The sequence below is a fragment of the Oenanthe melanoleuca genome, chromosome 2, assembly GCF_029582105.1.
Source record: "Oenanthe melanoleuca isolate GR-GAL-2019-014 chromosome 2, OMel1.0, whole genome shotgun sequence".
Classification (NCBI taxonomy): Eukaryota; Metazoa; Chordata; class Aves; order Passeriformes; family Muscicapidae; genus Oenanthe; species Oenanthe melanoleuca.
In genome coordinates this window covers 101,954,701-101,978,670 of record NC_079335.1, presented here as the reverse complement: position 1 = coordinate 101,978,670, position 23,970 = coordinate 101,954,701, and the positions used below count along the sequence as shown (strand labels likewise).

The following is a 23,970-nucleotide window of genomic DNA, read 5'->3' as shown; positions in this document are numbered from 1 at the left end:
ATGCATATGTGATGTGTGCAGTTTACAGACACCAATATTTTATTTGTGAACATTCTCAAGCCTTTACCTTCACAAAGAAATTCCTACTATTTATGATGCCTGTAAGAGTTAATGCATGAAAATAGCCCCACTGTACTCTGGACCAATTGTGCTTTCTATGTGTATAAATAAATTTTGCCTTTGTCTACCGTGAACTTTTTGGGGTCTGCTACAATGCAAATGTACATCTTAAAAATGATAACTTTTTTCTGTACCAGTGTGATGACAGACCTGCACTGGTAGTGCATGAGCATAGATGCCACTATTAGGCTTTCGAGACCCTCTTTTGGTCACCATAACCTCCACTAAAATCTTCCTCTTTTAGCCTCCGCTGTCTCACAATTTGCAAGTAAGACAGAGTGATGGCAGATCTCTAATTAGGTGCCAAGACTAATTTTCTCACATGTTAAAGGGAAAAGGTTGACTCTCCCTAGGGTAAAGAAAACAGAGGGAATGGTGAGGCTTCCTACCAACCTTTCATTCCCCAGCCCCCTCCAATTCCCTCTCAGCATGCCTGTATCTCAGTCGCCAGTGCCATGTCAACCCCAGACTGATAAAAGAGAGTGAGGGGGAAAAAATGACCCTTTGAGATGGAGCAGAGATAGAGCTGGGCTGGGTAAAGGATGGGAGAGGACGTTAAGACCGTTGAGGGGCAGCAGTTGGGTGGCCACAGAGTGTCCCCAGGCAAGTGGCTACTCCAGTATAGGTGCAAGTGGGCTGGGGGGCCTGTGTGTTCCTGAGTGGACTCTCACCTCAGGGCAGAGTGGTACCCAAGCCATTGTGCTGTGATGTGCTTACGGTGGAGGGTGTATATCAAACCACAGGGTATATGAGTGTCTGGGAGCTCTTCCTGGTTACAACATCTGGTGTGGAGTGCTGCTGGCCCTAAACTGGCCTGTGTGTCTATGCATTTGTTCACTTACACATTTTTCTCGGTGTGTGTGTGTGTGTTTGTGTGTGTATGTGTGTGTGGGAAGATGAGCCACCAGAGTGCCACCTAGGAACTTACAAGGATCCAGTGTCACACATAAGATGTTATTATGCTCAGGTGTTATGTGTCTACATGCACATACCTATACACAGCAGCATGTCAAAATCTCACAAATGCTTAGGTATCTTCATGTATATGTGTGATGAGGGTTTGTGCTAAGATGTTGAACGGTTATCTGCAAAGACTGTGAGTATTTAAAAATCAGTTTGTGTATTCACTGTGTGAATATCACTTAGCGTATCTGAGTGTGCACCCAGGTCTATTTTTATATCTGGCCAGTTCAAGGAAGCAGTTTTGATTGTAAAGAGTGCAGTAAGAGATGCAAAATTTGCACATCCACGATGGAGTGTGGATCGAAAAATGCCTTTTGTCAAAGTTAAAGAAGCATGTTGACCGTATCACAGACAAAGGAAAAAACATGCCTATCTGTTCAGGTTTAATCAGTATAATACTGCCTGCATTGCTGAGAGAATGTTATGTGAAAATTTTATTTAAAAGTATATATGTCACGTGTAGCCTTCACTTGTCTGTCACATACAGCTACTATGCCAGACTAATGTGCACATTTGTATATTTTCATACAGCAGCACGTGTCTGTTCTGCAGTGCTTTGCCTTGCCATCTGGTTGTGTATGACTGCATATTTTTAGTTTGAGAGCATGTAGAACAATTGGGATGTATAGACCATTTTCATGTATTATGTTTTGCAGAACTGATCTTGCAAAGAATTGATTGCCATTGCTCAGTGACAGAAGGTAAAAACGAAAGGTAGGTTAATTTGATGAAGGTTTCCTACTAATATGACATATTTTTACCTGCCAGTTGCCTCTAGTGTCAGTAGCCAGCATCATCTCCATGGAGTCTTTAAAGGATAGAAATTAATGCCATGCTTTGTACCACCATCTGGTTTTAAGGATTTGAAGAAAGCCTGCATTTAAAATTTTAATCGTTAACACTTTTACATGAAATGTGAAACAAGCATGAGGGTATGAGCTCTCATAATGTCTTCTATGCCTCAATCTGCGATCTGAAGGGAACAGTTTTTGTGAGTGTATCAGGATAGTGTATCAGTATAGTTCAAACCCTGGACATATTTGCTGGTTGGTTTCTCAAATGACAGTGCCAGAGGAGGTCACAATCATCAAGGCACTATCATTTTCCCTGAGGCAAAGACCACCATCTTAACCAAGAACTCTGAAAACTCAAGTTGAAGTCAAACTCCATCCACATATGTATCTCAACTGAGATCACTGTTCTGTCCAGTTCACAGTTAGTTGCCTACCATAAATATATGACGGACATTATTTATTAATGACAGAATGATGAATGCACCAGGGTTCATTTTGGAAGTTTAGTTATGGAGCAAAATTATGTCATTGCTTTTTATGTATCTCAGCAGACAGGAAGACTGATCTGATGTCATTACAGTTGAAGCTCTTTAATCAATATTTTTCTGAAATGGTCCAGTGTTACAGCAGCTGTCATCCCATTAAAGTGCCTGTGGCTATTCTGAGCATAGTGATTATAAGCTTGAAAGATTATTGAGGTCAAAAGTTTTGCACATCCTAACACATTAAGATACTAAATTTTCTTCTGTTTCTTGTGCCATGTGGATTTTGCAAACAAGCTGTGTATTTCTGCACAGAATTCCAAAGTGGAGTATTAATTACCATCATTGCAAGGGCTTATGTTGAGTCAAATGCTGAGGGAATCAGAAGGCAGTGATACTTTAAGAACCATCAAAATCAGTTCTGTATATCATTTGGTCTTTTAAAAAGCTTTAAAACTGCTTTGGATTTTAATATTGTTCCTATAATCACAGGGAAATGGCAGGCAAGAAGAAAGAAATCCAGATGCAGGTATAAATCCTAATTACTTACTCAATTTTAGAGAGAAATAGATGCTTTTTCTGCCTTTTTAGAATGTTAAAATGTTAATTAATTTTGTTTCAGACCATAATAAGCAATCAAAACCAGTGGGATGAAATGCTGCTGACAAAGGGTATAGTAGGTATTAACAGCCAATATTTTCTTTTTATTCTTTCATGGACATATGTGCGAGTTTTCATATTTATTTATTATCTCTGACAGATATTCTAGAAGACTATGGTCATATCTTTTAAAGAAAGGCCACAGTAATATATATTTATAAATATATATATTTATAAAGGTGTATCATGGAGTCATTGAATCATAGAATTCATAGAATTCAGTTGAAAAATACTTTTAAGATAATAGATTACAATTTCGAATATGCAGCATCTTATATGATAAATAGTCATTCAAATAATATTTATCTAAATTTTATTTTTATATATGCACCAATGTTTAGAAAATATATTTCCAGTACGTTATTCTTCATGGTAGGGAGTTGGATGCTTCTGTGTGTAAAATCTTGCACAGACTAAATAATTACTGTAGCATTCTAGAGAGTGCATGTTTTATGGCATGCATTATTCCCAGTTTTCAGTTCACTTAGTCCAATAACTATTTCTCCTATGTCTTGTAGGAACTGGTTTTTGGTAAAAGGAACAAATCTGTAACAGGATCATATCTACAGAGGGATAGTAATGGGCAAAGGCTCAGGGAAGTGAAAATGCAGTAGAATAAAGGTCTAGATAAGAATAAAAACCGACAGTGGGAAACAAAGAGGAGAAAATAAAAGGAAAAGGAATATGAGAGAAAAGTTGCTATTGGGATTAATAATCTCAAATAGTATTCTGAAGTAGGTTTCCAATGTTAAAAGTAATTAAAATTAGAGAGTATGTATTCACCAATGCATCCACTGAATCCATTGATGTATTCATAATACATTCATTGACTAGAAGAGGACTGAAAGAGCCATGTGCATGTCTTCCCAGTACATTTCAACCCAAACATAAATGTCTCATTTTATAAGTTCCTCAAGTCATCTGTTTGTAATTCTAAACTATTACATTTTAGTAATAGATGTGTATCAATCTTGGTGTGGTCCTTGCAAAGCTGTGCTGAATTTATTCAGAAAACTAATGAATGACTTCAGTGAAGACAATATCCTACAGTTTGCCGTGGTAAGGACACAAAACCTGTATGTGATTATATTTACATTTTGATTTAAATATATCTTCTGATTTGCATATCCAGAACTTTCATTTTACTGTCGTTAAACTGAGTTGCCATAATTTTGGCCTGGTTGCTTTCCCTGCATTTATCCTCATAAGACTTTGTTTAGAGGTGGACTAGAAATGGCAATAAATATATAAGAAGCTATAATAAAAAAAGAGCTGATATCCCACAACTTTTGTTTTCCTTGATGAGATTGCAGAAATATTCAAAAGCCAGACAATATGACTTTTAGTTTTAGGTCTCTGCATTATGAACCATTTCATTTAAAATTCTTATATCCGTGAAAAACTGTTGCATCATTTTTTGCAAATGTTATCTGGTATTTCATTTTTAAGAAAACAAAAATGGGGAAAAATTTTAAAAAATCACAAAACTGTAGTAGTAAAAATAATTGTTTCCACTAGCAGTATATATATATACATATATATATGTGTGAGTATATTATATCTCATATTTAAAGTAGATAAACATGTTTCACAGACTCAGTTTATCCAAGATATTGACCAAGTTCATCCTTTTTTCTGTTAGTGAAAACTTAAAATTCCACAATGAAAGAACTTTCCAGAAAACACCTGAATTTTTTTTACATGAAAAAGGCAGAGAGTTATGTTCTGAGGCTATCTCACATGCTTTCATGCAGTTGACCAATTTTCACCAAAAAAAATTAATACACTGGATAATCTCTTCCATCAAGACTTCATGGGCTACTTCTTCATTTATAGGTGTTATTATATCCTCCATGAGAAAATAGTATCAAGATAAGATATTTTTCCATTATTAATTGCTGAAATACAAAGGGAGGACAATCCCATGTTACCGAAACAGTTATTTCTTCATCGCATTTAGGACTGCAGTTTGAGTTTGCAACACCAAAGTTGCAAAGTGGAATTTTCCTGTGAGTAGAAAGGTTTTCTTTACATATGCATATGCATACACATTTATGTAAGCAAATAATTTTTTTGTCTGACTTCAGGCAGAAGCTGACAGCATCGAAACTCTGAAACCATTTAGGAGGAGTTGTGAACCTGTGTTTCTTTTTAGTATTGTAAGTACATCCCATCAGTTTCTTTTAATATGCTGCCTACTTCTGCCTTAACTTTTCAACAGATTTTAAAATAGATGTGAAGCTGTATAAATCCTATCTTTACATTTTACACTATGTAGGATGGTACTATCTGATGTTGTTTGCTTGAGCTCTTTCCCATGCTTGTGTGCTGCACATACAGTCACGAAAGAATTGTGGTAGTCACTGTTTTGGTAGTTAGTGAGAAATCCAGGTATGTTTTCCAGGTTTGCCTTACATAGAGTGCCTGCATGTGGTTACACTGAAATGATTATTTTATGCACACTTTTCATCGCAGAGAGTTTACTTTTCATGGCATTATAAGGTTCTTAAGACAACAAGTAAGTGTTTCCATACTTGAGTAACCACAGCAATTAACCATATATTTATTATCTCTCACTGATGGACACAGAAAGCTGGTTCTCCTAGGATACAGCTGCAGTGCATTGCTCACTTAAGAAGAGGTGGGGATTGTTTTAACTTGAGGGTGGCAAGATTTTAATTTCCATAAGCAGAGACCAAGAATAATGATACTTTCAGGACACTTTCTGGTTTGAATCTGAATGCTGTCTAGAAATGTTAGCAGTATTTTTGGTCATCATTAGCTTCACTCCTGTGCATCTGAATGTGGTAGAGAATGCACTGAAAAGTCACACATGCACACAAAAAAAGACAGAAAACTCTATGTTAAAGAAATTAAGAACAAGTAAAATCCATATTTGCATTTGCTTCCAAATGTATTATGAGTATTGAGCCTAGAAATAAACAGGGAAAATTTAGTAAAGAAGGAAGCAAGGAATTAAATGCACAAAAATTTCATTCTGAAATAATAGAGCCAGTAGTAGCTTTGGTATTCCCTTCATAGGGCATAGGAAATTATCCTGCAGCTGGAAAAAATAGCCAAGATATTGCATGTTTCAAAAATTCAAGTAAATGTGTAAATTAAGTGGTGAAAACTCACTGAGAGTGTTATTTTCTCTTCTACAGCATGGTAAAATTCTTGCACTGGTGAAAGGTGTAAATGCTCCTCTCATAACTAAGACAGTAATAGAGTTAGTGCAAGAAGAGAGGGAAATTGCAGCTGGAGTGAAGGAACGTGCTGAGGTAACACAAACCAGATACTTACGCATAAACGTGTATTTTTATTACACTTACACTGTTTCTCTAAATGTCTATGATAGTGTTTAGATAATGTTTAATTTTTCATATTTTTGTCCTAACAATGAACAATAACATAGATGATGCACTTTTTTTTTATTTTAATCAAGTAAAATTATCTGGGTTCTAAGGCACTTCTAAGGATCATCTAGTCTAACCCCTCCTGCCACAGGCAGTCTCACCTTTCACTAGATCAGTTTGCTCAAAACCATGGGGATTGCTCTGTACTTAATGAATCCAGTTCGCTACTAAAAACAAAGGCCATTCAACAAATATATTACATCACTTTTGACTCCTGACTTCCAGGTAACATGAGGACCTCAATAACCTGCACTGTGAAAGATCCCACAGCTGGAATTCACAGTAGTAGTGAAGCCTGGAAAGTTAATCCTCCCTTGATGCTTGTTCTCCTCAGAACCCCCAAATTTCTACTATGGTATCTTATAAAAACTTAACAAATTTACAGGTTAGTCTAGCAATGTAAGAAATGGAGAGACAGACAAAATGCTACTAGCTCATAAATGTTTTAGTAATCTTTTTCTTTCAGGCTAAGTATTTTTAATATATATGCATCATATGAAACAAAGACATGGGAAATACTCATGTCTCATTGCTTATTTTGTTAAAATGGAGATGAAATAAATCATAGTAAAAAGAGCTTTTTAACAAACTGAAATTCAGTTAAGGAAAGTCAGACCAACCAAAGGCCTTTCTTAGAACTGCTTGTTTTCCAGGGTAGGAAATTCATTCTTACATTAAGATAAATGTGTTGTATAGATGTGACAGCTATGTTTGGTGACTTTATTTTTGCACTGGTGATGTACTTTTACTGCATTTGCAATTAACTTAGGTAGAAGAACTTGTTTTTCAAGAAGGTTCATCAGAAGGGTCTGATGAGGAGGCTGTAGAGGAGGGTAAATATATTTGATTTATTTTAGAAATGCTAACAGAATGAAAGAAAACAAATGCATTTTCATTTATAATTGTCTACGTCCAGCACTAATACACCTTCCTTTGGTTGCGTTAATGAAATGCTATGAATGAGCTTTCTTCTGTAAGGAATTAATATATTGGACTGTCATCAATATTTTCACCCCCAGTCTGAGAACCTTCAGACTTTAGACAGACATTATATGTGTCAGGGAATTTTCATGTGTAAAGTTAAGGCCTGAAAGTCACTTCTACACAGTTCCTGTGTGAGCTGTGTACTTCTGTTGAGGTGGAATACTAAAATGAAGCCAACCTGAGAGGACTAGAAGAGTTAATCTGTGAAGCAATGGCATGCCTTCTACCTCAGATTACTCTTTCACCAGATTAGATTAATAACAGATTTAAAGAAGAACATAAATCCACAGCAGCAGGATAAGCTTCCAAAAAGATTGAAAAATAAGCACCATCCTGTTTGAAAGTCCTGTCTATGATTTATCTCAGGCTTTTCATTAGCTGAGACCTACATATTTTCTATTTTTATTGTTATCTGTGGCTACTGAATGTTCCTACTGCTTCATCTGTGCAGAGAATGCCATTCTACAACCCTGAGATGAAAAAACTTCTCCATCCTTTCCCTCTTCTTGATCTTGCACTCTTTTTCTCTGTGTGAGGCATTAGATCACAGTCATAGCATCCCTTTTCCTTCCTCTTCATGTTTTGTTGGTTTTTTTTTTAATTGTATCATTCAACTGGCATATTCCTGACCTCAGCTTTAGCCTATATGTTTTCTTATAAACCCTGGGAGACCTAGAAGGAAAGTACTATCATTTAGCAACTATCTACAGACTTCACATTAATCCCCAGAACCTAAACATGATAGAAGAACAGAAAACAGGGCTTTAGCTCAGTTTCAGCTTCAGGTTAGAGGATCTCTCAGACACTGTAATATATTAATATAATATATGTAATATATTAATATTTGGCAGTAATATTTTCCCTAACACATGCAGATCCTTAAGTGTTTCTGGTATTGGTAATAATACTGCTGTTTCCTATTATCATTATTTGAAATTCTTATGTTTTTTTTTTACTCTGAGTTACAGTCAAATGCTTAAATGTAAACTTCAGGTCCAGTAAAGACGATCCCCTTAATTTTGCTGAATGCATTACTTAGAACATTATTTTTTCCTTTTTTCAGAAGAAGTACTCACTTACTCTGTTGGAATTATAAAACCTGATGATGTTTTATCAGGCCGTGTAGAAGAAATTAAAAAAAAGGTAGAGAGAATTTTAAAATATTCATTCATTCTATTCATTTAGGAGGCATATTAGTAAATCCTAATTTATGCCCAGACTTTGGAACAGAAGCTGATAAAACTTCTCTGCTAAGGGTGATAAAAGGCCAATAATTTTTACCTGAAATAATATGACATTCAAATTTATACTACTGTTTTAAAATTGTGTGCTGAGAGAGGTTAGACATTGATTCATATTGCTTCTGTTACCAAAAAAAAAAAAAACACAAAAAAAAGAAAAAAAAATTGCTTATAACAATATATATCAGGACCAAAATAGAAGAATTTTTATGTGTTGTGACAGGGACAGTGACCGTTGCAGGAAAGGGAATCAGAGTGTTATATATTGTTTCTGCAATTATCCTACCTTAGCTGGAAAGGAAAGAAGCTCAGAAAGGCAAAAAAAAATAAGGTAGTACTTGAAAACAATTTAGCTGGAGCAGCCACTACCTGGCTCTTGAAGTGTGTTTTCCAACACTGGTTTCACAGCCAGCCTTGTCGGGGAAGGCTGAAAACACTCAGCAGCACCACAGGGGCTTTTAAAGGGCTAAGTGCTGGTACACAGGTTAATATTGGTGTATCATCAGTACTGGGGCTGAATACTGCCTTTGCTGTTAAAACATCAGTATATGGTAGAAACCTCATACCAATGGACTGTGAACTTTGATGCAAGTCATGTACTCACAAGTGCTTGTATTTAGTGCAGTAACCTAGTTTGAAACAGAAAATCATAAGTTAGATTCAGGTCTTTTTATTTGCTGTTTCTAAAGCCATGTTTTTAGCCTAATATAACAGTTAACAAGAATACATTTAAGTGACTGCTATGGCTATAATATAATTTATAATATCTTGCAACATGAGTTGCATCTTAACCACTCACAGTGATCCAAAGGATCAATGTGAAATAAAAGGGATTATTAACTATTGAATGAATGTACATTGAACTGTACTATATTTTTTCACAAATTTTAACTTAAGGGTATTGTAATCTTGAATTTAGTGAAATGCTTTGAAAGGCTGGAAGTTCAGTTTAGGCAAAGATAGCAGTTATATTCTGAATATTTCAGAGAATTTAAAATTTAGGATAGCTTCCAAAACCAATCAATCTTTAGATTTACAACAACATATGATTTTGTATGTATCCGTTTTCAAATGCCCGTGAGTAATAACCAAATAATTGCAGATTAAAAATGCAGGATTTGACATTAAAGCCGCAGAGGAGAGAATGCTTACTGAAGAGCAAATCAGAGTATTTTATGCCCGGAATAAAGAAGAGGTAAAAACAAACTAAAAACCTAAATGAAAGGAACAGGTAAAACATATAATTGCTATCAGGTATGCTTGCAAATCTCTGCATGGTAAATTTTAGGTATATTGAAAAACTGAAATAATGTAGATTTAGTACATATAAAAAGAGATAGTCTCTCTCCCTTTTCTTTCTCTCACTCATATAAATATCACTATGTAGTAATTTAATATTCCAACAAAATTAAACTGACCCCAAATTAAATAGTAAAAGAATTTATTCTTCTTTCTGTTATCTAAATGTGCATGATCCTTAGACAAGGAGCTAATTTATAACACTATTTATCAAAATAAAATTATAGTGATTTTAAAACATGTTATGACAGGACCAGTGACCTTCGTAGGAAAGAAAATTAGGGTGCTGTATAGATGATTTCTGCAATTCCTCAACCTATATGACAGTATCTATTTGACATATATTTTTCCATTTTTCCAGCCAGAAAATAAGGGATACTACATTTTTGTCTCGATTTGAAGGACAGGTGTTTGCCAATAAAGGCAGAAGCTTCTCTTTGAAATGGAGAATGTAAACCCCCTCCCTCCAAATTATTATTATAATTTTGAAATTAAGGGGCTTTCAGGCAAAGATATGGGAATTAGGAATAACAGTTCTTTATTAGGAAAATTAAAATAGAAATGCAGTATTACAAAGAACAATCCCAACCCTGACAGAGTCAGAATACAACCTGACACCCTGTCAGTCAGGATGTTGGTAGCAGTCCAATTAAATGGTGGCTACCATCCTCCTGCAGTGGCAGATGTGATTTAGCTGAAGCAGTGGTCCTGTAGAAGTGTGCAATTTCCCTCTGAAGGTCCAGGGATGATGTGGAAAAGGTCCGGTTTTCCTCTGGAATCCAGTGGAAAGGCTGTATCTTGCTGTCCAAAATCTCAGTTTTTTTATTTAGGTAGGAAAGACTTGGCTCCTCCCCCTGACTGGAGCATCTCTCAATGGGATGATGTAATTTTATCAGTCATACAGTAGGACTTACTGGCTCATCATCCTGGAGGAGGATGTGTTGTGGAAAAGATAAAGATGATTGCCCCACTCAGTCTTAAAGATGGCCCATTAGCCAATAATATGTGCCACGGAGATATGGAATCACTACCCCACCCAGCTTCAACAGATGGTGGTAGAATACACATTTCTGGCCACATCAACCCAACACAATATTATATATATATATATATATATATATATATATATATATATATATATATATATATATATATAAAATTTTTTTTTTCTTTCCAGATTTTATCATGTATGACAAACTTAGAATTCCTGCAATTCATGGGGCGGGGGGGGTGGCGGGGAATTATGTTTTTTAGCCTGACTTTGACGCATTTGTTCAATTCATGATGAGTGGACCATGCCATGTTTTGATAATCACTAAAAAAGAAGCAACTGATGCTATTCCTCAATGGAAAGAACTACACAAAACAAGTGAGTCTGGTGAGCCTGAAGAGCCAGTCAAGTAAGTACCAGTGAAAATGGGTCCTGTGATTCAGTCACAGTGTTCAGAGCACATCATAAACCAAGGCATGTGTTCCTACAGACACAGATGTGCCCATGTGTGCAGGTCCAGGGAGCAGGCAGAGTTCATCACCTACACAGGACCACTACTAGAGATGTAACCCCAGTTCTCATGGGAATTCAGAAATTCCTTGCTTCCTAGTTAAAGATGACAAGCCAAGATCATTGATCTCTTCAATGGGTTCTCAGAACAATGGGAACAATGATACACTTCAAAGCTGACGTAGTCCTTGCAATTCTAGTTCACCCATCCCCGGGGACTGACTGCACTGCCAATTGAAGGTTGCACTCTTTCCCATGTTTTCTCCTGTGTTTCTTGGCAAGCTGTACATAGGGCCCAGGTAGACCAGGGAACAACTGAGGCATGCTCTTCTCCCTGGGAACACTGTAAAAGCCAGCAGAGAAGGGGAATGGTACTGGGGTTTGTCCCCACCCTGCTTAAAGATACAAAAAAATTTGTAAGGATTAGCTGTTCACAACCATGGTATCTTGAAATGTGTGTTTTTCTTCTATGCCAAGGGTTTGTAGAAAATTTTAAGATTGGTAGTTGTATACACAGCCTCAGACAGCAGAAATTGTTGAATTTCACAAAAATTCAAATATCGGATTAAATTTTATATTTACACTAAATATTTACCTAAAGCAACATGAGCTTAAATGCTTTGTCTGGGAAATAATTTGTTGAAGTAATTGACTTTTTTGTTCATGCCTGCTGCATCCCTTTCTGCCTTATTTTAGTGCAGCTGGAGAATACTGCATTTTCTACAAGTGGCCAAGAGGGATTTTATTTACACAGCTAAACAAACAGGCAAGAAACAATGAGAAGTTATCAACAACTCTGTAGTGCTATCATTTTGATGATCATGCTGTGCATGAATGAAGCACAAGACTTCTATTGATCATTCACTGTACACTTGTCAATAGTAATTCTGTCTCAGTAACAGAGAAATTATTTTGGATAAGCTAGAGGGGAATTGTTAAAGCAGCCTGGCTGAGATTTCTCCTTCAGAGCACATAATCAGGCACTTTTTGAGAAGATTAATAATTCTCTTTTCAGAAATGTTACTTTACTCATCAATCTGAATTTAATAAAAACTTAGTTTTGCATTCTATTCTTATGTTTCACTAAATTTTAAGAAAGTCTTCAGTAAGTCAGCTTGTTAACACTAAGCAGTGACTTAAATACTGTATGACTTCATGTTTCATCAGGTTGCCAGGACTCACAGAAACTGAGAGTCTGGTAAATTTATGTGACGTGCAAGACAGTGTTGAAGATGCCAGCAGACAGCTTGCCTTCTTTTTCCCAAATTTTCATATAAATAAGGTAGAACAACACGTTGAAAGGACTTTGGCCATAATAAGACCTAGTCTCTTGAAGGAAAGGCGAGGTAAGTGTTAATAACTGTATTTTCTATCAAGGGTATGCAAATATTCTCATATTTTGAATTTTGAATTATAAATTCTAACTAATTTATTAGTAAGTTTTTAGGTTATACTGTCTCTCCACCATTAGGCCAGCAGTAATCTTTGTCTGGAATGAAGTTGTGAGGTTAATGTTTTTCATATATTGAGAATGCAAATGTCAATGATATATTGATCTTTGGTTAATTTTTCAAGAAATTCTGTAGATGGAATATTTCTAGAAGATCTCTCAGAGAAGCTCATATTTTCAAATGTAGTGTAGGGGACTAGATTTCTCACCATAATGAAGCAGATGATATTCTTGAATAGCAGGCTCAAGATAGATCAGTAGCAAGGGGAAAAATATCCAATCCATGACACTCTATCCTGCATGAGGCAATGCTGCTCAAGGGCAGTTCTAAACAGTGTTTTTAGAGATTAAATTAAAAAAATCTATTACATGGAGCTTCATACAAACAAGTTTCCTTCTCAGTCATATATTTACATTTCTTCCTAGATTTCAGATAGTATTTTTATTTGTAACTTAAGAATCCCTGTACTTGAGCTAACTTACGTGTAGAGTTGAAAGACTACAATTTTGATCTTTCCCTGTGAATTTATTTTCCTTATGGCTGTCCAGCATGTTGCTTAGAGCAGCAGTTCTGCAGTTTATGTTTAGGTAATTACACACTAATTTTGACTTTTGCCAAATACTGCTTACTTACCCATGTGGTCTTGTAAGACTTAATTAAATAAACATTTTACCTATTCAAATTCCTTAGACCTTCTTTTGCTGCTAGTAACATGTATCATATTTCTCTGTCAGGAATTCCTACTGAGGTTTTTTAAGCAAGAGAATGCTTAAAGATCATGAGGATCAGTTTTCTCAGTGTCCAGGCACTAGTGATGCCTCCTAGCAGTTGCTTTAAATTAGTTTCCTTTTCTTTATTTAGGAAACAAATTCACCCATAAAATGTAACATTATCATTGAAAAGTTGGTGTCATTTCTCTACAAGCATGCAGGTGAATGAATGGATGGCAATTTAGCATTATTTCAATATTTTTAACAGATTCCATCATGCAAAGAATAAAGAATGACGGTTTCCAAATAGCAATGCAGAAAGAAATAATTCTATCTGAGGAACAAGTTCGTACATTTTACAAAGAACATGTAGATCAAGACTACTTCCCAGTCCTTCTAGAGCAAATGACCAGGTATGTTGAATGAAAAAGGAGAATGTAAATCTATAGAATCTATATAGAATCAGATAATACTTAAATTTTCACATTAAATAAATATTGAATCATAGATGCGCAGAATGGTTTAGGTTGGAAGGGATCATTATTGCCCATCTAGTTCCAACCTGCTGCCATGAGCAGGGACACCTTCCACCTGGATAGGTTGCTCACAGTCCCATCCAACCTGATGTTGGATAATACATGGTTTCAAGATACACATGTGTCTAAAAGTTTATGAAAAATGAAACAGGAACAGATAACTGCAGATAATGGAATAATTTCCAAGTACAACAAATAAAAGACCCCAAGCTTTTAAAAGCATCCTGGTTTGGTGTCTGCTAAGAAAGGCAGGAGCCTCTGTTTTAAATTGAGAATGTAAACCCCTTCCCTCCAAATTATTAGAATTTTGAAATTAAGGGGCTCTCAGGCAAAAATATGGGAAATAGAAGTAATAGTTCTTTACTAGGAAAATTAAAATAGAAATACAATATTGCAAAGAACAATCCCAAAACACTGACAGAGTCAGAATACAGCCTGACACCCCATCAGTCAGGGTTTTGGCAGCAGTCTGATTAAATGACGGCTACAGTCCTCCTGGAGTGACAGATGTGGTTCAGTTGAAGCAGTCATCCTGTAGAAGGGTTCAGTTTTCCTCCAAAGGTCCGATGATGATGTGGAAAGGTCCAGCTTTCTTCTGGAATCCAGTGGAAAGAAGGCTACTTTGGTGTTCCATGTCTCAGTTTTTATCAAGGTAGGAAAGGCTTGGTCCTCCCCTTGGCTGGAGCATCTCCCAGTGAAATGATGTAATTTTATTAGTCATACAGCAGGACTTTCTGGAGGAAGGATGGGTTATGGAAAAGATAAATATGACTGCCCCACCTGGTTTCAACAGATGGTTATAGAATACATACTTTTGGCCACATCTTGTATTGCAACCTAAGACAAAAAGTTACTACCTACTCCATATTGCTGTATGTATGATGTATTAGTGGCCAAGTCCACTGATTTGAGTGAAAACAGTTTATGCTCTAAAAAGGCTGCATTTAGGTTGTTTGTAGGAGGCCTCTGAAATCTTCAACCAGGCTATGTGCTGGATACCTTGGGGAAGAGAAATAAATCATGTCTGGATATTGCTTTCATATGGAGTTGGGACACAGTTGTGGCATGATTAGTCTTTCTGTCTTGCCATTGTAACGAAACACAGTGACTTTGCAATTTAAATTCATATTTAAGCCCAATAAGATTTTATAGCCTGTACCTGTTTAAATAATCATACAAGTTTTAAGGTCCTTCAATACTAGGGATCATTTTCCTAGTCTGGGCTATATATAAATATTTGTTTGGTTTAGGGCAAATTTGGGTGGAAACCTCCAAATGGGGGACCTCAACCGATTTGGGGAAAAATATTTCCTCAGAGAGAAGTGGAAAAAAACCTGTTTATTTAACTGACGAAGCACTTTCCAGCACAAAATTGAACAGTATCAAACAGCAAAACCTCTTGCCGCTCCGAAGAGATGACACACTCAGAAGAGTCCCTTCCGTGGGTCGCAGCTCAGCTCACTCAGTCTGTTCTCAGTCCCTCCGGTGCTGAGAAATGCCACAGCCCAGGCCAGGCCAGGTGGCACACAGGTGTAAGCTCCCAGTTCTCCCCTGGGTTTTCAGTCCAGAGTAGGTTCGAACAATTCCAAGACAAAACGAAAAAACACAGTCCAGGTGATCCCCTTTGCCTTAGCTAGCCAGAAAAACTAACTAAAAGCAAAGAGGAGCTCTTTCCTGCCGTCCACTGCAGACAACATGGTCTGTGTGAAGAATGCAGGGGAGCAAGTGCAGTCTCTGATAACAAACTCTGCACCTCTTTCTCTTCCCACTCACTCATGGAAGCAGTCTTAAAGTTGCAGAACTCAATATTCAACACCAACAGATGATTTGAGGAAACAAGCATCATAAAGTCATCCCAAGACAATAATCAAATTACTTTTTAAAAGCTACAAGAGTTTAATTTTATTTTTTTTTTAATGTTACTTTTCCTCTTTTACAGTGGTCCAACTCTTGTATTGGCTCTAACACGAGAAAATGCTGTCTCACACTGGAGAGATTTACTAGGCCCAAAGACTCTTGAAGAAGCTAAGGAAAATCCGGAGAGGTAATAATTGCAGAAGTTAACCATCATTCACCATTTCATATACCTCCTCTCATTCCACATTACAAGTAGTGTAACTATAGTGCCATCATCTGGAAACAGATATGCATTTCTGGAGTTTTTAAAGCTTTTCTTGGAAGTACTAGTGTATTACACATAGAAACCACAACATTTTTTAGATGTAATGACTGCTAAACAGAATTAAAAGCTGAGTTTTAAAAAGTGCAATGAAGTGAACGGGAAACCCTTGAGTCTGTGAGTCTGAGAAAAAATATTGGCAATACCTATTCTTAATGGGGGGGGGGGGGGGGGTGGGGAGGGAGAAGTGTTCTTGAAATAACACCATTATGATTTTCCACCACTATGATTTTCTTGTAGCCTATTGAAAACTCTGCATCAGTAGAATATTTTATTTGTGACTAAGTTTCTCCTATACATTTTATAAACAGACACCTTAATTCTACATGCTCATCACATTGCTCTAAGAAACTGCAATGGTATCATCTTACCTGCTGCTCTCAGAAGTGCCATTTCATTTAGAAATAAGTGGTATATTTTGGAATATAACAGCACGAGTGTTGGGAGGGAGGGTGTTTGTATTTCAGATTTCCAGATCAACACTTATTTATATTCCCTGGGTAAAGGCTAACTATAGCTCAGATCTCAAAATGGCTATGCTTTTAAGTAACTTCACTCTTTTAATGACTCTTAGTTTGCGTGCACAGTATGCAATTGAAAATGTACCTATCAATCAGCTGCATGGAAGTTCTACACCCAGCGATGCTCAGAAGGAACTAGAATTCTTCTTTCCTAAGGAACAAACCTTTGCATTAATCAAACCTGATGCTGCTAAGACTCATAAAGGTAAGGCACTGAGAAAGTATGGGCTATATCTAGTGATGTAATAATTTCTACAAAAGATTCTTATGATTCTTTGATGCACATTTTCTCTGCAGAGAAATGCTTTTACATGGCTTGCATAATTCAGATCGAGATCTCAAATGTGACACTTCTTTTGCTTAAACTGTCTATAGGTCTTTCTTGAGTAGAACAGTGGTCAATTGAAGAGAATTCCTAGCTAAGTTAAACTGTTTAAGGGCCAGGCAATTCTGCAGACAGCCTGCCCAGAATCTTTATTAGCCAAAGGAGAGAGACACTTGCCAAACTTCTATTACTTATTTCAGATGGGTATTTCTACTGACTCAAAAGGGGTCATTACTCAATAGGATGCAGTCCCATTCTTGGTTTAACTTCATAGAATTTACAGAATTCACAAAATGGCTAGGCTGGAAGAGACCCTCAAGATCGAGTCTAGCCTATGCCCTAACACCTCAACTAGACCATGACACTGAGCAACACATCCAGTCTTTTTTCAAACACATACAGGGATGGAAACTCCACCATCTTCCTGGGCAGACCATTCCAGTACTTTATCATTCTTTCCATGAAAATGTTCTTCCTAATATCCAAACTGTATCTCTCCTGGTGCAGCTTGAGACTGTGTCCTCTAGTTCTGTCAGTTGCTGCCTGGTGAAAGACCAAGTCCCACCTGACTACAGCCACCTTCCAGGAAGTTGTAGAGAGTGATAAGGTCACCTCTGAGTCTCCTTTTCTCCAGGCAAAACAACCCTAGCTCCCTCAGTTGTTCCTCACAGGCCTTGTGTTCCAAGCTCCCCAGCAGACTTGTTGCCCTTCTCTGAACATGCTCAAGCATCTCAACGTCCTTCCTAAACTGAGGGGCCCAGAACTGGACACAGTACTCAAGGTGTGGCCTCACCAGTGCCAAGTACAGGGCAAGAATGACCTCCCTGCTCCTGCTGGCCACACTATTCCTGATACAGGCCAGGATGCCATTGGCCTTCTTGGCCACCAGGGCACACTGCTGGCTCCTGTTCGGCTGGCTGTCAACCACTACCGTCAGGTCCCTTTCTGCCTGGGCACCATCCAGCCACACTGTCCCCAGCCAATAATGTTGCAGGGGGTTATTGTGGCCAAAATGGAGGACTCGACACTTAGACCTATTAAGCCTCATCCTATTGGACTCTACCCATCCATCTAACCATTCCACGTCTCTCTGCAGGGCCCTCCTACCTCCCAGTGGATTGACACATGCTCCCAGATTAGTGCCGTCTGCAAATTTGCTAATAAAGGACTCAATATCCTCATCCATGTCATCAGTAAAGATACTAAACAGAACAGGCCCCAGCACAGACCCCTGGGGGACACCACTGGTGACCGGTAGCCTGCTGGATGCAGCACCATTCACCACCACACTCTGGGCCTGGCCATTCAGCCAGTTCTTAACTCAACAAAGAGTGCTCCTGTCCAAGCCATGGGCTGCCAGCTTTTCCAGGAGTATGCTGTAGGAGGCAGTGTCAAAAGGCCTTGCTGAAGTCCAGGTACACAACATCCACAGCCTTTCCTGCATCCACCAGCTGGGTCACCTGGTCGTAAAATGAGATCAGGTCGGTTAAACACAACCTGCCCCTCCTAAACCCATGGTGGCTGGGTCTGATACTCTGGACATCCTCTAAGTGCTGTGTGATGGCACTCAGTATAAACTGTTCCATAACCTTACCAGGTACAGAGGTCAGGCTAACTGACCTATAACTACTAGGATCTTCCTTCCCACCCTTTTTATGAATAGGTGTCACATTGGCCAGCTTCCAGTCATCTGGAGCCTCACAAGTGTGCCAGGTCTGTTGGTAAATGATGGAGAGTGTCTTTGCAAGCTCATCTGCCAGCTCCCTCATCACCCTGGGGTGGATCCCATCTGGTCCCATAGATTTATGAATATCCGAGCATCTCAGCAGTTCTCTGACTGCCTCCTCCTGGATAACAGGGGGACCATTCTGCTCCCTGACACCATCTACCTGCCCAGGAGGACAGCTGTCCTGAGGACAAGCCATCTTCCCAGTAAAGACTGAGACAAAGGCATTAGCACCTCTGCCTTCTTCTCATCCACAGTTACTAAGTTTCCTCCCTCATTCAAAAATGAACAAAGGCTGGACTTACCCATCCTTTTACCATTAATATATTTGTAGAAATATTTTTTATAATCCTTTACAGAACTCTCCATTTTAGTTCAAACAGAGCTCTAGCCTCCTTAATTTTTTTCCTACCTGCTCTAGCAGCCCCCTTAAATACTTCCCGAGACAGCTGACCCTCCCTCCAAAGATGATACATCCTCTTTTATTCCTAAGTTCCTCCAAAACCTCCTTGCCCATCCAGGCTGGACTTTTGCCTCGTCAACTCACCTTTCAGCACAGAGGGACAGTTTCTTCCTGTGCCCTCAAGACCTCTGTTTTGAAGCACACCTACCTTTCATGAACTCGTTTGATTTTAAATACTGCTGCCCAGGAAACTCTTGTAATAAGTCTCCTAAACAGGCCAAAATCTGCCCTCCGGAAATCCAATGTAAAAGTCTTACTGATGTTCTTCCTGATTTCACCAAATATCGAGGACTCTATAATTTCATGATCATTATGTTCCAGGTAACCTGCACCCACCACATGTCCCACCAGCTCATCTCTATTTACAAACAACAGGCCTAACATAGTCTCTCCCCTGGTGGGCTCACACACCAGCTGTGTCAAAATGTTGTCCTCCACACACTCTAAAAATTTCCTGCACTGCCTTTTTATTCCAGCTTATTAAGTTCCCAGCAGATATCTGGCAGGTTAAATTCAGCTACAAGAATAAGGGCTGATGATCCTGAAACATTATCTAGCTGCTCATAGAAAAAGTTGTCCACCTCTTCTTCCTGGTGGGGTAGACGATAAAAAATTCCCAGTAAGATATCAGCCTTGTTAGTTTTACCCTTAATTCTTACCCATAGGCATTTAACTCCATCATCTTTAGTTTTAATACCTATGGCATCAAAAGCCTCCCTAATATAAAGAGCTACCCCTCCACCTCTTCTCCCTTTCCTTTCTCTTCTGAAGAGCTTGTAGCCATCCAGTGCAGTGCTCCAGCTATGTGAGTCATGCCACCACGTTTCCGTGAAAGCGACTACATCAAAGCTCTGCTGTTGCACCATGGCTTCCAGCTCTTTGTTTATTACCCATGCTGTGTGTATTGGTATACATGCACCTCAGCTAGGCCACTGATTTCACCTCTAGCTCAGGCTTACCACCCTTGGGCCTGCTTTTAGACAGCCCAACTGCATCCTCTTCCCCCTTCGAACCTAGTTTAAAGCCCTCTCAACAAGATCCACCAGTTCAAGAGCTAAAAATCTTTTGCCCTTAACTGAGAGACAGATCCCATCTGGTTCCAGCAGGCCAGGTGCCGTAAAAGCTGTCCCATGATCAAAAAATAGTAAATTTTGCCGATTACACCAACCCTTGAGCCACTTTTTAATGATGTGAGTTCTCCTATTTCTTTCACTGTTTATCTCAAGCACAAGGGGACTGAGGAAAACACTACCTGTTCCCCTGTCCTGTCAACCACTAGTCCCAGTGCCCTAAAGTGCCTTATAATTGCCTTGACACTCCTCTTGTCAATCTCCTCACTGTCAGACTGGAGTATCAACAGTGGGTAATAATCAGTGGGCTGAATCAGTCCGGGGAGTCTCTTACTGATGTCCCTTACCTGGGCCCCAGGAAGGAAGCACACCTCTCTGTGGATGGGTCCAGTCAACATATGGGGCCCTCTGTTCCCCTCAGAAGGGAGTGACCTACTATGACTACCCTTCTTTTCTTTTTGATGTAAGAAGTGGTGAACTGTCTGACAGATGAATCGTAATGGGGAGGTTCACTAGGCAGATAATTTTCTTCTAAATAATCTAAATCATCTGGATGACTCTGTGGATCCAGGGCCTCATAACTAATCTGAAGTGGCACTTGGCTAGGAAGTGCTTACTGGTAGTCTAAGGGAATAAGGAGGAAAAAAATCAAAATAAAAAGAGTGCTATGTACAATTCAGAATCTTGCCCTAGGGATGTTTGCTTTCACTCTTTATAAATCCTCTATCTGTCCTAACAAATTTCAGTAGTCTTTCTAATGCTAATTCATCACTGGCTTTTTTGTGTCTATTTTCTCCTCTTGTGAAAATCCAGATTTTAAACTTTTAAAATTTGGGTATACATTTTTAAAATGGGGTTTACATTTGTTGCATCTAAACCACTTCACTCAAAAATGAGCTTGTTTGTTATTCTCCTAGATGAAATTATGAAAAAAGTTAAAGAGGCTGGATTTAGCATCTCAAAGGTAAAAGAACAAGCTTTAACTCGTGAAATGGCTGAACAGTTTTACAAGGATCACAAAGGAAAACCCTTTTTCGAACAGTTGGTGAATTATATGACACAGTAAGTGTCTTGGTTTACAGTACTGAGGTATGTAAGTAGACATCACACTTTCTATAGTGCCAAAAAAACATGCTACACCATAACTGGTGCAAGGATTTTACAACCTGTCACTCTTTCTGGCAAGTTTAGTGGCTTTTAGCACAGAATACTCTTCCTTTGAAAGGGAGATTTACAATTCTTTTCAAACTTATGGGTAGTTTCATTTTGGATTTTATTTTCCCTAGAAAGGAACTGCTTCCCAATAGAATCCTTTTTCTCCTCATGCATGACAAATATCTTCCTCATAATATTGTTAGTATAGCTGATAAAAACAGTATGTATTGTCTTGCTTCAGGGTGAGAATGTCTTTTGGACAAGAAGTCCAAATCCAAATATCTGATCATCATAATCTCTTTGGCTTTCAAATATTGGACTTTTCCTTTAAACAAAACATGCAGAAACAAATTTTAATATTTAAGCAGCTTAATAAAATTAAGATAGTTCAATGCTTATTAGAACCCTTCATGGTACCTCTGACATTAAAGCTAAGTCTGCATCTCAGAAATCTCAGAATACTGTAACAGTTTCTTTATATTGATTTTACAGGGGTCCATCAGTAATAATGGTCTTATCAAAGGAAAATGCTGTGGAAGAGTGGAGGCAACTAATGGGTCCAACTGATCCAGAAGAGGCAAAGAAGACCTGTCCTGAATCAATTCGGGCTCAGTTCGCACACGATATTTTGTCTAATGCTGTTCATGGATCATCTAATATAGAACATGCAATGAGAAGCATTCAGCTTGCATTTGGAGAGCTGGATGCAGATTAAACAATTAAGAGAAACTCTCTGAAAATTGATATTCATGTAATTAGATACAATTGTCTACCCAACAACTATATTTAAGACTACATAAACACACTTATTTTTCTTCATACTCCGTCCAATTCTAGTTGGGCAGTTTTTGTTATCAGCTCTTCCATATTGCAAAGCATATCAATGTAACAAGTAAAGTCTGCTAGGAGTTTGACATTAATAATGGTTTCTTTATATATGTTTAGTAGGTGATTTTTCTTTTATCATTTTAACAGATTTATGCCTTTCCAATAGTTCCAGGATTCTAAAGTGCTTTGTGTATAGCTAATCTAAAAAGAACAAGGAAGGACAAGGGTCAAGGAAGGTGATTAAAACACTATTAATGGCACATCTGCTGGTGATGTGGATCGAGTTCTGCAGTTCCAAATGTGAGCCAAATGGGGCTCCTGGGCCCACTGCCCAACTGTATATGTGTGCATCCCTCTTCAAGCTAGTAGCTCTGCCTCTGACTATTTAAGTATGGTAAAGTTTTGTATACTAAGTATTTGCTCTTGCTTAACCATTATCCTTCATATTGCATCACATCATTCTTAATATAACATTTTTTTCAGTTTGTTTTAACTATTAGGTCTTGAAGGATTTTGTCTATTTGTGTTTTCATATTCATGTGTGTCATTTACAATGCCTGTTTTGTGCTTGGTTAAAGTGATCCAGTAGATTCCATTGAAGTGCTGTGCATAGATCTATGATATTTTTTGTTTGGCCTACATATCCAAACCCAAATTTAAATGTGGGAACATTCCATTTATTAATGCTCATCATCTTCTCCTAAACATGTTCTTGATCTTAAAGTCTTCTAGCAGCTTTGGAAAGGAGAAATTTAACAGACACATCCTAAAACATCAAACAGAACTGTTTCATTCAAATGATGAAGAGATTCAGATTTGCAAAGCTTTTATATCTCTGAGAAGCAGACTTTTCTGCAATTATCAAAATATGCATTCAAAGGAATGGCAATCAAAAAAACACTGTCAGCATTTTAAGAGATTGCTTTATCTCTTTAAAAATTTAACTCACCCCGTAGGTGAATTATTATATTATTTATACTGCCATCCACTCTTCTTTGAAAATTATATTACTGTGACATTGATATGTATACAATTTTTAAGGACTTGAACATTTATGGTGGGATCAGCAATCATTTGATTTATAGAGTCAGGAGGACTCTGTTGCAATATAAACTCCATGGAGTCTCACAGACTAAAATCTTCCTAAAATTAAATTTACTCAAAACTGCTGCATATAAAACTTACATAAAATCTCTGTCCGTTTATCTCATATCTAAATGTCAATTCAAAAGAGAATGTGGCTTTTATGACTGTTTATTTAGAAAACATCTTGTAGTTCGTTATAGAATTAGGTGATGCAAAAATTTAATTATAATTCTTCCAAAACTAATAAAAGATAACATAATTATTCTTCTGATTTTTGTCCCAGCAGGAGATAAATAGAACCACAGGACATGTTTATTTATACTACAGACCACATATTTCCTTGTTTAGGAAATGGAATAGAATATAGAATAGAATAGAATAGAATAGAATAGAATAGAATAGAATAGAATAGAATAGAATAGAATAGAATAGAATAGAATAGAATAGAATAGAATAGAAT

At 37.7% G+C, this 23,970-nt stretch overlaps 1 protein-coding gene across 3 annotated transcripts; it reads left to right on the top strand.

The window, feature by feature from the left end:
- Window positions 1-721: 721 nt before the first annotated feature.
- Window positions 722-22,339, top strand: NME8 (NME/NM23 family member 8). 3 transcript variants are annotated; one of them, XM_056483186.1, is made up of 17 exons: window positions 722-864; window positions 1,740-1,797; window positions 2,852-2,888; window positions 2,982-3,039; window positions 3,972-4,078; window positions 5,107-5,178; window positions 6,184-6,300; window positions 7,205-7,268; window positions 8,483-8,562; window positions 9,763-9,855; window positions 11,214-11,359; window positions 12,628-12,806; window positions 13,890-14,034; window positions 16,097-16,201; window positions 16,911-17,062; window positions 21,359-21,503; window positions 22,089-22,339. In XM_056483186.1, the coding sequence occupies exons 1-17, from the start codon at window positions 828-830 to the stop codon at window positions 22,309-22,311; spliced, it is 1,818 nt and encodes a 605-aa protein (XP_056339161.1). In that variant the 5' UTR covers window positions 722-827; the 3' UTR covers window positions 22,312-22,339. The 3 variants fall into 3 exon arrangements, with proteins under 3 accessions (XP_056339161.1, XP_056339162.1, XP_056339163.1); XM_056483187.1 differs by having other exon boundaries at window positions 728-745; XM_056483188.1 differs by lacking the exon at window positions 722-864 and having other exon boundaries at window positions 1,743-1,797; window positions 8,486-8,562.
- Window positions 22,340-23,970: the final 1,631 nt, after the last annotated feature.

Coding starts and splice junctions, on each gene's coding strand:
- NME8 (XM_056483186.1), top strand. CDS start 828: ATGTGCTTACGGTGGAGGGTGTATATCAAACCACAGG. Junction 1,798..2,851: donor ACAGAAGGTAAAAACGAAAG/GTAGGTTAATTT, acceptor CTATAATCACAG/GGAAATGGCAGGCAAGAAGA. Junction 6,301..7,204: donor GAGTGAAGGAACGTGCTGAG/GTAACACAAACC, acceptor CAATTAACTTAG/GTAGAAGAACTTGTTTTTCA.